This window comes from Nicotiana attenuata, unplaced genomic scaffold (genome assembly GCF_001879085.1).
Source record: "Nicotiana attenuata strain UT unplaced genomic scaffold, NIATTr2, whole genome shotgun sequence".
NCBI lineage: Eukaryota > Viridiplantae > Streptophyta > Magnoliopsida > Solanales > Solanaceae > Nicotiana > Nicotiana attenuata.
The window spans coordinates 138,605-155,501 of NW_017672497.1; the positions used below are offsets into that span (position 1 = coordinate 138,605).

A 16,897-nucleotide genomic window follows, 5' to 3' on the forward strand; every position below is an offset into this window, starting at 1 on the left:
CCCTTATCTCTACCGAAAAAAGGAAAAAAATAAAAGGTTATTAGTTGGATTAGAAAATATGTCAGGATGCAAGCAGGTTCCAAATAATTTTTTGCAGAAAATGCAATAAGTTAAAATTATGGAAAGTGGTTTCGTAACACCAGAAAGGAATTTAATGCCTCACATGATTTGGCTAAACAGGTATGTATAAGAGTTTGGTTAACAATTTTAAAAACTAAAAGGCTAAAATTGTCACTTAAAATAGTAAAGATTCTTGCCAAATTGGTAAGTAAGTTAATTAAGAGCTTCTGATGTAATTTGCCGAATTTTTTCCTCGCATCATACAAAAGTTAGTGAAACCATAATTAATGCCAGAAAAGAATTTCAAAGGCATGAAATCCCCCAAACCTCTTTGCATTTAATGCTAATTTTCCCAGCCACATGACTTGCCATCACTTACAAACTGCAAAGCTAAGCCAACCTTCACCGGTCACTGCACCGACCCCCCCTCCTTATAAATGTAGCTTTATATTTTCTCCATCTTGTTGACTTGATCAAAATACGAGATATTCTAATTAACATTATGTGATGTTTGTTTATTTTGGGCTAAGCTTATACGTTTTTTTTTTCAAAAAGAACCCACGTCAATTAGGAAATTCCTATACCTTATATATAAATAAATTCTCAATCTTTTCAATTACTAATGTAAGATTTTATTCGCACTCCGACTATCTTTCCCTTGAACACTATGTGTCACCCACATCGCCAGAGTATTAATTAACTTCTTTTGTGCGTCTCTAAGCTCGATAGAAAAAGTAAAGCGAGCCCCATGCCGCTACCCTTCCATCGCCATATTCGTCATACTGATCAACTTGGGCTGTAATACCAGTTGTTAGACTAAACTAGCTTGAGATATTCGTAATACGGTGTGATATTGTCCGTTTTGAACCAACTCCGCATGATTTATCCCAAAAGGTCTCACCCCATTAAAAAATTCCTACGCCTTATAAGTTCCCTATCTTTTCAACCACCAACATTTCAGTTTGGTCTAAAAAATGCATATAAGATTGGTAAAATGAGAAGTTTTAAATTGAATCATATCTAATATATAAAATTGTCATTTGTTTAGATATGCATAATAAGGTAATAGTATCACATAGAAAGGAGTACTTCATATGCTACTTGTTTACAAAGTAAAAATCAATATCTTTTACTCCCTATTTGTGGTTCTGCTAACTCTTACATATATAATGGACGATTCGGGTCGATAGTGAAAAATCTCAAATAATTGAGGCTTAATTATATTTTCTTCCTGTCCTAAAGTTTTCGTAAAATTAAATAAAGAAAAAAATTATGGAAACTGTAATAGGACATGATGGGATGACTTGCTATATTGGTATGACAAAATTTGGAGAAAAGTTTGTGCATTATATTGCTTTTAGCTCTTTTTGGGCGCCATAAGTGAGAAGTCTGATTGCCCTTACTCCTGCTCAAAGTTAGCCAACTGGATCTCACCAAATTCTACATTCATTACCAATTAACTCCATCCTTTATTAATGTGCAGGTAGCTAGACAACTTGTTTGGCTCCTGAAAGTGACTTTTACTCTGACAATAGTGTAAATATATTTTATTCTATCAAAGTAATTGGAAAGTTTTGTTCAAAACTCTTGCCTGCATGGCGGACAAGCTGTCACGTGACACCACTTTGTCAGAATTTTATCAAATATATATAAATAATTAATATTTAAAATAAAAATATTGAATATAAATATAAAAAATAACACCATTTTTTTATTTTATTTTTTTATAGTGATTTATTCATTTATTTATTTCACTATATTTTTTACACTGCTTACTAAAAATTCTGTGCATGCCCCTATCTGCCTTATACCGTGCATAAGATCTCGAAGCACTTACCATAAGAAAATAGAAAAAGAAGATATGACTCAAGCTATATGTTGTATGGGTTGGGTTGTTTCCCCTTTGAAGCGGTACGTGAGCTGGTTTCAGACTTTCCAACAACGCTTTTTTCTTACGACTTCACCCCAGTGACTAGCTCACCCTTGTGTCCTCGGCATTTCCCTCCTTGCAGTTAAGATAACGATTTAATTTCAGGCATGGTCAGCTCTCTTAGCTAGTGTGATGGGCAATGCGCATAAGGCCAGGGTTGAAATTTGTAGCGTCAAACGTCCATCGGGTTTGTCGTTATTTTAGTTTCTTACTCCCTTCGGTCCACAATAAGTGACCAGTTTATTTTTTTATTTGGTCCAAAAAAGTGTCCATTTATATAATCAAGAAAGAATTCAATTTGTGTTTACAAAATTACCCTTATGTACGTATTCCTACAGAGTTTTCTTACTCCTCACATTAGATATTTAATTAAGGGTAGTTTAGTCATACTAGGTATTTTTGTATAGAATTTGGTATTTTCTTAATGGGCGTGCCAAAAGCAAATTGATCAGTAATTGTGGACCGGAGGGAGTAATAAACATATTTATTCATAATAAGTGAAATTAAAAACTTGAAAACCAAGACACATGACTTATTAGAGCAAGTTAAACAGGGGCGGACTTAGTGCATGGACTACGGGTTCCCGGGAACCCAGTAACTCTTGCGTAGACTCTGTATTTATATTAAGAAATTCACTAAATATTGGTAAATATTTGACTGTAAACCCAGTTATTATTGCATATTAATCTGAAATTCTGTAGAAACTCATAAGCCTCAAATCCTGGATCCGCCTCTGAAGTTAAAGCGTACCTATGATGTGAATATTTCATTACACTATCAATTGATTTATTAACTCCAATAAATTGATATGGAAAATAACCAAGGATGCGTGCACTGAATTACTATCTAGAAGTAACTTATTAAATACTATACCTTTTTGGTGCTAACAAGATAAATTCATATCTTCTTCTTATCTTGGAATAACAAATTATACAATGAAAAATGCCGCAAAACTAGTTTTAAGAAGAATTCATCATGCAGGGTTCATAACATAACGTGGGGGAGTTGAATTTCCAATAGTTATATGGGTGTCATGTTTTGATGCCCATGTGAATCTGCAACAAAAGTCTGTTGGTAACGACTATTCATGTCCACAGTGTATGTAATGTTTGCTATTGGTGTAAAAATGTGTATATAACTCAAATGTTTATTGGATACACCGTCCGCATAAAGAAATTTTTACACTATTAGGTCATCTAAAAAATATCGGCAGGTAAGCCTCCAAAAACTAGATCACGAGATGGGGATTGTCCAAGTAGCTCATGAGGCGAGGATGACCCTAAATCATATAAGGAGACCATGAAACACTCATCCACCGATGTGGGACTCAACACCCAAACTGAAATGCTTGTGGACAACATAATGGGGGCCTAACATGGTAAACAATAAATGGAAATAAGCCTGACTCTTGATACCATATTAAATATATCTTGGGTCTAACTCAACCCCAAAAGCTAGCTCAAGAGATGAGGATTTCCCAAGACCATATAAAGAGACCACGAAATCCTCATCCCACCAACACGGGACTCAACAATAGATTACCTACTATAACAGGTAAATATGATCAAATTACGTACACTAAAGGTATATATAACTTAAACTCTTATACAAAATTGTTTTACTACTTCATTGATGGGACTAACCCTCCTCCCTTTTTTGGAGATCAATTAATCATCTATCACCTCAATTTAATTAGTAATTAAAACGCCCTCAGCTGAAGGTTTCTATAAGTAACAACTAGCTAGAGGTGGAATCAGAATTTGAACTTATTCTAAATTCTAAGATTGGTTAGTAACAAGATTCTGAATTCAGTTTTTATACATATTTAGTGAAGTTCTCAATATAAATACAAAGTCTGAACTAAAATTATTGAGTTCAGCTGAATCCGGAAGTAACCTTCTAGCTAGCTCCACCCATGTCAAAAATTTGGTGTGTGCACACAAGTCTTGTTAATATATTCTCTTTAATTATGAAATGTACCATATAACATGTACAAGATTACTCAATTAGCTAGCTAGAATGTAGATTATGCAAAGGAAATAATTCACCTTGTTATCAGTCACAACACCAATGAAACTTTCTTTTCTTCTAGGAGGAAAAAGATAGCATGTGACATTGCTACCTCAGAAATTTGAAGAATAATTCTTTCCCATACATGTACAAAATTTGAACAACAATCATAACTGTTGTATATCAAAATCTTTGTCTGTGAGTAAGAAGGATCTTGTGCTTGAGCAAATTAATTCCAAATACAAAACAACTCCAAAGATGACGTTGGATTTCAAATACATATCAATTTCAGAAGATTACAATGACCATTTCAAACGTTGTACCAATTTACCATTATTTTAACAGCTCATGCAAAGTGCATGACATTTTACCATTTCATATCCCATCAAAGTACATATAATTCATGATATTTAACTATGTATGGTTCATTCTTGTACTAATAACATAGAACAAATGGAGATTCTTCATTATCTTGCAACTTTCCCCCACTTCACTTTGACATTCATTTTCCAAATGTTTTATGTATTGCCCATATGTTCATGTATTGCCACTTCATTTGTGTTTGGAGATTCTTTGGTCGATGCTGGGAATAACAATTTCTTGTTTACGCTTTCAAAGGCTGACTCTCCTCCATATGGCATAGACTTTAAACCTTCCCATGGCCACCCCACTGGAAGATTCACCAATGGTCGCACCATTTCAGATATTGTTGGTAATTTTGCCAATCTAAGTTTGCGAGTTGATTCATACTTATTTGATACTTGAGCATTAGCTTCTATGTTCTAACGGTTTAATTTAAAATATATTTTCAAAATCAAGTCTATATTTTATTTAATGCGGTGGTTATGTGTTCTTGAGTCGAGGGTCTATTGGAAACAGCTCTCTACCTTCACAAAGGTAGGGGTAAGGTCTGCATACATACTACCCTCCTTAGACCCCACAATGTGGGACAATACTGTGTATGCTGTTGTATTTTCAAAATCAAGTCACTTATAAGATAATTATATATTCTATTACGACCTGTTGTTTCGTTCGCTTTAGTTTTTTTATTATTCTGTTGTAGTAACTAACTAACCTATTATTACATGTTAAAAACCATTAATAGTGCAACAAGTCTTTCCACTGCAAGCGTATGTAACATAAATTAAAATTCTATTTTTGTGTGTGAAAGTTATCTTATATCCTAGTTAAAAGAGCATGACAATTAGGTATCTTCTAGGTCACATACATTCTTTCGCAATAGGCAGTGAAGTAGTTTTTTTTTTTTTTTTGACAGGTCAAGCTCTTGGAGCAAACTCATTTCCTCCGCCTTATTTAGCACCTAATGTGGAGTCAAATGCCACACATATTGGAATTAATTATGCTTCTGGTGCTTCAGGAATTTTGGATGCAACTGGAACTGTTTTTGTTAGTATCTGTCTATCTCCCATCCCTTTTATATCTTTCGTTTATTGTCCAAGATTTCACTTATAAATAGCGACGGTGCAAAGAATTTTTATACTATCAAGGATTGTTTGGTAGGACGTATAAGAATAGCACTGAATAAGATGTACAGTCAGAACTCTCTATAACAGGATTTCTATATAACAACACCTCACTATAAAAGTCAAACTTTTCCGAAATTAATTTTTAAGTTATTTTATCACATCTCATCTAACTTAATGGGTTCATAATTTATTATTTGTACATATTTAATAATTCTTTGGGGAAAAAAAAGAGTATGAGAGAAAGCTATTGGTTCAGTTGGACCTATAGCTTCTACACTAGATACACCTCTTAATAAATGTACTATTTTCCCCCAATACATCCTATCAAACGGCCCCTCAATGTATATAACTTGTTATAGGAGATATCATATTTTAAATTCGAGACTAATTTCACTATTTGATGAGTTGCTATAACACATGTTCCATGTGCTGCAGATAGGAAGAGTGCCATTAAGAGAACAGATCAACAATTTTGAGGAAAGCAGAAGATACATTGTGAATGCAATGGGAGAGAAAAATGCAAAGAGATTTTTAATGAAAGCCATGTTTTCTGTAACAATTGGCTCTAACGATGTTATTAACTATTTCCAACCATCTATCCCTTTTCTGAGTTATGAAAAGGTTTCTCCAACCACATTCCAAGACTTTCTAGTTTCTAACTTGACTATGAACCTTCAGGTACTATTACTAGTTCATTTTTTATACCTACTCCCTCTATTTCATTTAAAATGTTGATATTTGATTCGGCGTGAAGTTTAAGAATGAAAAACTTTCTAACACGTGTTAAATATGTCATGATATTTTTGTAGCTGTAAGATAAAGAAAAGTTTAAAGTTAAATACATAAGCGGCCCCTTAAAGTTGCCGAAAATTTTCATTTTGGCACCTTAACTATAGCTTATTCTTATTACATGTTGTAAATCTTACGGAAAATACTTTATCACAAAACTTGTAAGAAATTCTTCAAAGCTTGAGCCGTATCAAAAACACTGTCCTTAAGGATATTTCACCCGGTTTAGGTGTATTCCCCATGATTCAACAAGTTCTTCTAATATAAAATTAGGAGCAGAAACTAATAAAAATTTATTCTTGGCAAAAAATCCAACAGAAGGAAGGAGAGTATTTTATGTATACTTACCGTCATAAAGGGAAAGAATGTTTGTGTGTGTATGTATATAGGTAAATGGAATCAAGAAGTTATAATGAGTGGTTAATGGTTTAACAGTTACAAATATGGAATAATGACCCATTATTGTATAAAATGATATCACTAAATGTCCAATAAAATGAATCTAGACATTTTTCGAAAATATAAATCTCGACACTTCCTTTTAAGATACTTATCTACTATTTTCTAACATTAGGCATTGCAACATGCTCCAAAGTGTACCTATTGAACACAAAATTTTCAATTCTAGAAAAACTCTGGCGGGTAATTATAAATGCTATTTGTGTGAAAAAGCAAACAAATAAGAATGTGCCACGTGTATTTTTGACTCCACGAAATACCAAAAAGGAAAGTATCATATAAAATAAAACAGATGAGGTAATTGTTTTAGATAATATATGTTAATTAACCTTTTCTTTTCTTGCAAGAAGAGACTGCATGAATTAGGGGCACGAAAATTCGTAGTGGTTGGTGTTGGACCTCTTGGGTGCATTCCATTTATTCGTGCCATCAAACTAATATCAGAGGGTAAATGCTCTGTGGAGGTAAACACATTAATCAGGAGCTACAATAAAAAACTCAAGGCAGAGTTAAATCGTCTGAACAAAGACATGGGACCTAAAGCCATCTTCTTATATGCAAATTCCTACGATGTTTTCAGAGACATTATACTAAATTATAAACAGCACGGTAAGTCTTAATTTCATTTAACTAGCAGTAACGTTGCGGCCCTTCTTCAAACCCTGAATACTATATTTTGTGCTTTAACAACGTTTTGTTTTGTGAAATTGGTAGGATTTGAGAATGGAGATGCGCCATGTTGCGGTGGATATTTTCCGCCATTCGTTTGCTACAAGGGGAAAAATGCAAATACAAGCTCTGTGATGTGTGATGATAGAGGAAAATATGTGTTTTGGGATGCCTATCATCCTACTGAAGCTGCTAATGTTATAGTTGCTAAAAAATTCTTGAATGGTGATCCTAGTGTAATTTCTCCAATTAACATTCGTCAGCTTCGCCATTATGGATATGGTTCTATTGAATAATATATCAATTTGGAGATATATATTATTACCTGTATTTCTTGCTAAATGCTTCTTACTTAATAATTCTATTAGCATGTTTAAGATCATATGTTTGAACTTTTTGTCCACTCAAATATTTTTACACAAAATGAACCGAAAGAAGTAATCGAGTATTATAAACTTTAAGAGTCTGTTTGGAAAGCCACCATGTAATTTGAATCGGTGTAATTAAACAGCCTAGTAATTATACAATTGTGTAATTACGAAGAACTGTTTGTTTGTCATAGTGTAATTACAAGTTTACTGTTTGGTTGCACAAGTGTAATTATACAGTTAGATTAAATTTTAAATTAAGTAAATATCAAAACTTAAAATAATATAATAAATATATGCCTATAAATTTTTATAAGTATAAATAATATTATATTTGTTATTTAAGATGTATTTTTTTCGTGAATATACATTAATTAGTAATCATATATTTATAACTAATATTGTAAAAATAATTTACATAGTATATTTTTAAAATTAATAATATTTAGTTTAGATACTTACAAAAACTAAAAATATACGAACATCATGGAATTCACATTTGATAAAATAAATTAATATTTATAAATATTGTGTCATAACATTATTAAAATGTTTGACAAAACTAATCTACCAATTCTAACTAAAAAATGAACAACATGCAATATGAGCCAATACTACTAAAACGAGTAAATTGAAACCATGAATATAACACAATTTCAAAATTCAAAAAAAAAAAATAGTTTACATATGTCAAATTCCAACATAATAATAGTAAGTTCCACTGCAACTTAAGATTAGGAAAAAAGGTAAGTTTATAACGGCATTCAACAATGAAATTTCACTTTAAGTGCATCACTCATTATATGCCAAGTTTATTAATGACCCATTATTTCTAATATTAGGAGGTGTAGTTTCAAAAAATAGAATAAGAAAAAAAATTTAAAAAAAAATAAAATATAAGCAATTACATGGAATCACCAGAAGTAAAGATAGAGAAATAAAAGATAAAATGTACAAAAAAAATATATTTTAAAATTCCAAAAAAATTAAAAAGTAAAAATAGAATTAAAAAATTAAAATAATAGAAATAAAAATTTATGAAGAAAAATTAAAATAAAAACAAAAAGGAAATAAACTAAAAACTCGTAATTACACAGTGTAATTACCACCAATTCTCACCTCTCCCTTGAGAATTGCAGCGTGTAATTACACCCCTCCAATTACAACCAATTCCATACTGACCAAGTAATTACTTGGCCAAACAAACATGTCAAACTATGTAATTATACCTAATTATACCCAAATCCATTTCCAATGTGGCTTTCCAAAGAGGCTCTAAGTAGACGTAAATTCCTTAATGCGATTACTTATATGCTCCCTTCCCAAATGGGTAAAAAAAATAAGGAAAAGAAGAATTAATAAAAGAATTGAACAAGCAGACAATTCTAGGTAGAGTAGGAAGTTAAAAGGGCAACAGTTTATTAATTGCATCAATAATGAATGCGAGACCAGGTCAACAGTTTATTTCTTATTTTATCCACCTCTGTTGTCTGGGTCAGTAGCTCTGCTATGAGAATAGGCACTTAAGAATCCAACGACTTGCTATAGTATAAGACAACTAACGCAACCAACAAGGGTTGTGGTTGAAGGGTAAGTACTCCTTCATTCTTAACCAGAGGTCTCGAGTTCGAGCCCTTGGGTATGGAGTCGTCTTTGTTAGGGAGCGCTTTACCCTTCAATGTGGGACTTTCCGACCCGAATTCGAAATTAATCGGGCCCCAATGTGAGTACCGGACACCGGATAGGAAACCAAAAATAAGACAAAATAACACAAGAATAGCTCCAATTTGATAGTTGTAACAATTCACAAAAACTATAGTAACTTTATATTCCCAAAGTGTTCACAACCCCTAACAAAACCAACCGTTACTCATCTAGTGGCGGAGCCACATGGCTCAAAGGGTGTCAATTGGCATCATTTGCCGGGAAATTACACTGTTTAAAAAAGTAAAAATTAATTTTTTTATGTATATATAATAAGTATTGAATTCCTTTTGATTTATTCGTATATTTACTTCTTTAAATTTTGATATTTTTTAATGAAAATTCTGAATTTGTTACGGTACTCGTCTCGGAAAAACAATGAAAAGAAAAATTAGCAAGTGTCTTAAATGAAGCTTGATTAGCTGTTGGAAGTTGCAAATGCCGAAGCCAATGCATTTTAGCTTAGAGTTATAAGCGCTGTGTTGGACCTGGGCCGATCTGTCCGGTTTCTAAATGGGATATGGTGTCCCTCTGCCAAGATTTGACTATTTCAAACAGGCAACCTCTTTTATTTGTATTTTTATATATTTTGAAAATATAATAAAAATGTTTAGGTGAGATGATCATACAATACCAAATGCCTTGAGTTCGAACACCATTGTCACTTTTTATCAAGGGAAAAAGGTCATTATTATCCCTGTACTATTGTAAATAGTACACGTTTGTCCTCCGTTTCACTTTACATTCAAAACCCACCCTACCGTTAACAAACTTGATGATATTGCCCCTAACTCTAACGGATCGCCAATGTGGCAGCTGACCCACCCCATTTTTTCTATGTTAGCTGCCAAGTCAGCCTAATCTCCACTCAACTATTCCCCTTCTCTTTCTTTCTCCTTGAGTTACGACAAAAGCAACACCAAAATGGTGGAACCTCTATCACTTTTTCCAAAAAGTAATATACAGCCCACACAAATGCACTCAACTTCGTTATCATATATTACAGATATATTCCTTGAGTTGCATGCTATATTATGTGCAAACGTTGGTCTGTCAATCTATTTACAAAGCCCAATTAGCAGAGAATGACTGATCAACCTGTTTCTAGTCCTTACAAAAAAATCCACCCCAAAAGATAGAACACGAAAATGAGGATAATCTACAGGACAAGAAATGATGGAAAGAGCAATTAACCAATTTACTGGGTCCTATTTTCACCTAGGTCCAAGGTAATCACAACAGTAAAAACACCCATCCGTGCCGATGAATAGTTTGGACGTGCATTCTAATATGTATTTTAAGTTTGAAAATTCAGTGGTGAAAATCTCGAAATCCACTATGATGTGTTCTTTGGGTGTCGAAAAATTGAAGTTGACAATTCGATTTGTTGGTTATATATGGAGGAAATTAGCTGGGTGTTGTTGTTTGGAGCTTAAAATCGTGAATCAAACATTAATTTCGTGGATTAAGTGAAGAACAAATTTGTACTCCATTTTTTGGGTTGCCAAAATTTGAAGTTGAAAAAAGACTCAAGAATCTAAAATTCTTGCTTGTTTCCTACTGAAATTGAGTGAATAAAAATAAAAATTGGAGCTTGAAATGGGAAGAATAACACAGATGATGTTTACAGATTTGAAAAAAAAATCGCCATTGAAGAATTTGTAAGAATGCTTGAGAACATAAAATGGTTATTCTAATTTGGTGAAGTTTAAACAAAGTGTTAGCTGGAATTTGTTGAGAATATTAATGTTGAGAAGTTATGGTTGTAACTTGAGTCAGTTTGATGAAAAACTTGGCATTGTTTGAATTGAAAAATTTGAAGCAAAGATGAAAAACTCATGGAAAAAGAAAAAGTAGGGAGCCTGGAGGGGGTGGGGGTGGGGGGATATGTTTTAATTTTTTTTAATTGAATAAATAAGTGACTTGGCAGCTGACATGGAAAAAATGGGGTGGGTCAGCTGCCACATTGGCGATCCGTTAAGGTTAGGGGCAATTTCATCAAGTTTGTTAATGTTAGGGTGAATTTTGGACGTAAAGTGAAACGGAGGACAACCGTATACTATTTACAATAGTATAGAAGTAATAATGACCTTTTTCCCTTTTATCAAAGTACTTCCACGTACTAAGCCTATTACAAAATATTCATGCTCGTACAATAGCCGTGTGTAAAAGAAAGAATTAAGTAATAAAAGTGTGATTTTTCTTACTATTTATATTTTTAGATGAGATGGTGGAAAAAATTCAATAATATGTATAATAAATGATCAGAAAGCCAGAAAGGACAACCCCACTGTTGGTTTCTAGAGTCTTCACTGTCTTGTTTTGCAAATACTACTGCAAGTCAACCCCTTGCTAACTTCAAACTGCCATGTGAAATGTGACCTGGTTTAGTGTGACCACAATTATCACAGATTAATTCACTTTTGTTATAAATAGAATTTTATTTATGGTGAATGTCTATATTTAGATAGATTCTAGAGTTTATTACTTGGTGGCTAAGTCACCCTCTCCCTATAAATAGATGATTCTATTCCATTGTAATTCATCCTAATAATCAATAAGAATTCTCTCTCCCTACTTTTCTCTGCAATATTCTTCTTCTTCTTTTATTGTTCATAACACGTTATCAGCACGAGACTCTAACCAATTGAGTAGAAGCTTTGGGGTTGAGCATAATGATTGTCAATTATTCCATGAACTTTCTTCATGATTAAATTCTGGATTTAAGGTAAGTATTTTACTGTATTTTTCTCTTTTATTCTATACTTTGATTTTAAATACAAGCAAAGACAACAAAGTTTGATTATAACTCTAATGGAGTTTGTAAAAAATTATAACCACCTGAAGTGGTAAAATTTCTATGCCTCGCCATGATCAAATTCATGTATGATTGTGGGCAAAGAATTGAAAATCCGTCCCATTGAATTTGCTCCATTCTCATTCCCTTAAGAGAATGTGATAGCAGTATGTGATAAGTCTGAAAGAAGACATAATTATCACTATGAATGTATCAATGGATATGGACGTGACAATAGACGAAATTATAATCGTCATCATTTGTGGTAGTGAGAACAATAAGGATTCTCAAAATAATTCTTTCACTCTGTGAAAAATATTTGTCATCGATTTGACATGAGATTTTGTAAAGCACATATAGATGATTATGGTCCATTCATGAATACATATTCATTCTTCAAAGAATATGAACGTGCTAGAGGTAGTGAATATACCGCACTCACCTCTAAAAGGAGGTTTGAGATGATATAAGAAAATAATGTCATTATTATGGCATGAATGGTCATTGGTCACGTACCTATTGTACGCCAAAATATTTTGGCATTGTGATTGTTAAAAGACAACGGTAATGCAAGAAACAGATCTTGCATATAATTTTGACCATAACCATAATGGTATAACTTTCTCTTTAAAAGAGATATTCACCATATGGGTGTTGATGAATATGTGGTACTACAAAATTAATTAAGAACTCTGCAAGAGCCAATTATATTATTTTGGAGAAACACAATTAATTACCAATAAGGTATTGTGTTGTAGTAAGTCTCAAAGAAACTTATTCAGTTTCCAAAGTATACGCGAAAGCCGTTGATTATATTGAGACTATAAATAAAGGAAAGATTTAATATCTTCTATTACTACAACTTGTAGCGGGGTAATATGTATGTGAAAAACTACCCGCTTTATTCTCCAATTTATACTACATAAACAAAAGAATACCACAATGAAGTGGATATTTATTGATATAAAAACCCATATCATAATAAACTTGGAGTTTATTCATAATTGCACACATCATGGTGTAAACCTGAAGTTTATCAATATTGATAATTTATCCAGTTGGCATAATTGGTTTAGCCATGTTAATTCAAGTATGATGTGCAAAAATAAAAGAGAATTCACATGGGTAAATATTAAAGAACTAGAAAGTTCTTTACGAATTCTCTTACATTGCTTATTCTCATTAATTAATAGACCAATTAAAATTGGGATTGAATCCCATGAATGCTGGAAATATCAAAGGTGAATATGGGCCCATTCATCTGCCATGTATACCACATAAGATGCATCTATGAGATGGTTACATGTGCGATTATTATTAACCCGCAACATGGTGTTTGCGAGGTAACTTGCTCAATAATTTGATTTAGAACATAATTTCAAGATTTTTTATTCAAGATAGTTCATCTTGATAAGTTGGTTTACATCACAGTTGGTTTAGAAAAATAATTTATTGAGTGCCTCCACTTAATAGCTAAACTATTGCTTATGAGAACAAAGTTATATATATATCAGTTTGATATACGTTATATACGAAAGTATATTACATTCTACCCTCACAAGTGGTTCAGGGTCAGGAACCAAACAATTCCATCTTATTATTATTGATGTGTAGTGTATATTTTGATTAACACCATAACGCACAAAGATGATGAAGCAAGTTAGTTTTTCTAACATGATGGGGAGAGATGATAACATTTGAGAAAAAGTTACCTAGAATGAATTATCATTTGTACATCTAGATCCTCGAATTAGATAATATGAACTTGAAGTTCATAAAGATAATTCAGTTGCAATATATTGCAAAGCATGCCAAACACATTTGCTGACCCAAAGAAAGTAACTATATTCTCATTGCAAATGCCCATATTAAGTCCTAGAAGGACAAAGTCTATGGTACGCTTAAAGCATATAGACAAATCGATTTCAAATAAACTTCTTGATAAAGAAGATGAGCAAATGATCGAAATGATCATAATAAAGGAGGCAAGTGATCTAAAAGATCACATGACATAACACTTCATAAAATCTCATGAGAGATTCAGGTACCTGAATATATGAATGAAGAGATCTCTATGTTATGTCTTTATGAAAAATAAGGAGGTTGGAACCGATATAAAATGTTTGTCGACGACATCTATAATAGCGCTAAATATATATGAGGATCTTAAGTCTGGAGAAACAATTTTGAATAGAATTGGTTTCATATGAAAGACATATAGTTTTGAACATGTAGTTCAAACACTTGAAAGTATAAAGTCAATGGTATGTGCAATCAGTTTTCGATATCTTATATGTCTAGCATGACATGAAAACTTGATATGCATCTAAAGTCTATTATATGGCTTATATGACTTAACAATCCCGAAGGATTTAAATTGCTTAAAGCATATAGAATTTATGGTCATGAAGTACTACATCCTCAATGCAATTTGTGCACAAATGTATCTTGCTATAACTATATGCATGATAATATGATAGCAAGAGTTTTCACCTCTATGTGAAGATATTGAACTGACGGTTACAACAAGATCATATGAAGATAATCCATCTCTATCAAGAATGATGATTTCAAGGTGAATATATTCATTCAAGTTAATATGGCTAATTTGTTTATCGAATATCTACCAAAGATCTTTTGAAGATGGTGCACAAGATTGGAATACAAATGCTTAAGGATGTGAAGGCGTTGTACTCTTTTTCCCTTACAAGATTTTGTCCCACTGGGTTTTCCTTGTAAGGTTTTCAACGAGACAACCAATAGGCGCATTTCTAAACATGTGTACTCTTTTTCCTTTTCTAGAATTTTTTTCCCACTAGGTTTTATTTTAGTTAAGGTTTTAACGAGGCATATTATCTGTTGAATAGACATTCAAGGGGGAGTGTTATAAATAGAATTTTATTTATGGTGAATGTCTATATTTAGATAGATTCTAGGGTGTATTACTTGGTGGCTAAGTCACCCTCTCCCTATAAATAGAGGATTCTATTCCATTGTAATTCATCCCAATAATCAATAAGAATTCTCTCTCCCTACTTTTCTCTGCAATATTCTTCTTCTTCTTTTATTGTTCATAACAACTTTATTATCCTGTTTCTGGAACTTTTTTCTCTTTATCTATGAATTTCATTTTCCCTTATTTCCTTTTCGAAAGAAAAAAAAAGACAGTACACTTTTCGTATTTGTCACATGCCAGTTCTCCAATCAATTAAGTTTCCTTTTTTTTTTTTCAATTCTGAACAACAACTTGGGCTGGATATGGGGAACTGGATCATTGAATTAGCTAGCCCAACTCTAGCTCATGTTTGGACACGAAAGTACATTTTGCAGCAGCCCGTGCAAAAAAAGTAGATGACACTAGGTAGCCACTCTAAAGGGCTCTGCTATATTAGGAATTAGCCGTCCTGAATTTCAGTTATGACAAAAATATCCTGATCCTGAAATTAAGATTTTTAGTTTAAAATTTCAGTATTGTTTACCCGTAAAACGGTACAGTTGAATTTATACGTGGTTTCCAGACAAGTGAATTAATATGATCCTGAAATAATAAGATAATTGAAGGAATATGCAATACTTAGCTTTGAGATGGAGACGAAATAGCAGAAACAGTAGTTCCGGGAGCAGCGCTTCCGGGCACAACAACAATGAAATCAAAAAAGAAAGAAGATAAGATTGTATTAAGCTTTGGATAGAGTGTAGCGTAAGTTTGCTAGAAAGTTCATATCCTTTACAATGATAACTGAGCTCAAAAGTTATTGCTACGTCTAGGGATAGGAGGTCCTAGGATCGCGCCCTTCTTTAATGTTAATTATGAGGGCCATTGATGAAGATGTAACGGTAAGTATAAATGCCAGATTCCTTATAACGGCCAATTGTACTTAGCTGTGGAATATTCTCTATTAAATGCTACCGCGCGAAGAATATTTATTACATCCGTATGAGCGCTATCCTTCCCGAGGACAAACAAAACAGTTGCCTTTGGTTTTGGCCATTCCCTCGTCTTGGGCTCTACGTGTCCATCTTTTGGACGGCCACGTAGCATAGCATATTTTACCCTATACAAGTACTAACTAATCCCTAAATAGCATCCCAGAAAATGGCTATTTGTGCACTTGCCCCGCGATTTTATAATGAGCCACATATTCAAAGATTATTAAAGCTGATATATTCAATAAGAGAGTAGTTTGGAACATGGTCCAATCTCTAGTTTGGATTAAAAGGCAACATCTTGTTATGCAAAGGAATCCACAAAAAGTATTCTATGAATGAAATGGTTTTGAAAAATCCCAAGTATTCTAAGGATGAAATCGTTATGCAGAATTCAAAAACTACGACAGTGGAGACAAAGGAGTAAGAGGAAACAAACTTTGCAATAAAATGGCAAAAGGATCCACAACTAGCATATTGCGACGAAATCGTATTGCAATATCTAAAAAAGTAAAAACTACGAAACGGTTGGAGATGCGGGGTATCGATCCCCGTACCTCTCGCATGCTAAGCGAGCGCTCTACCATCTGAGCTACATCCCCAGGTTGTGACTAAAAAGGCATTATGTTTTTATAATTCTGTGGCCTATGTGAAATAAGAGGCTGCTAGAGACTATACTGTGATCACATTTGTGTGG

General features: G+C 33.0%; 1 protein-coding gene and 1 non-coding gene across 2 annotated transcripts; one reads left to right on the forward strand and one right to left on the reverse strand.

Moving 5' to 3' along the window:
- The first annotated feature begins 3,997 nt into the window (after positions 1 to 3,997).
- LOC109213433 (GDSL esterase/lipase At5g41890) lies at positions 3,998 to 7,714 on the forward strand. Its single transcript, XM_019377230.1, has 5 exons — positions 3,998 to 4,712; positions 5,277 to 5,407; positions 5,923 to 6,165; positions 7,086 to 7,344; positions 7,450 to 7,714. Exons 1-5 carry the CDS (start codon positions 4,421 to 4,423, stop codon positions 7,698 to 7,700), a joined length of 1,176 nt encoding a protein of 391 aa, XP_019232775.1. The 5' UTR covers positions 3,998 to 4,420; the 3' UTR covers positions 7,701 to 7,714.
- Positions 7,715 to 16,729: 9,015 nt separating this feature from the next.
- TRNAA-AGC lies at positions 16,730 to 16,802 on the reverse strand. Its single transcript has one exon. It is a non-coding gene; the product is annotated as a tRNA-Ala (tRNA).
- Between the last annotated feature and the right edge of the window lie 95 nt (positions 16,803 to 16,897).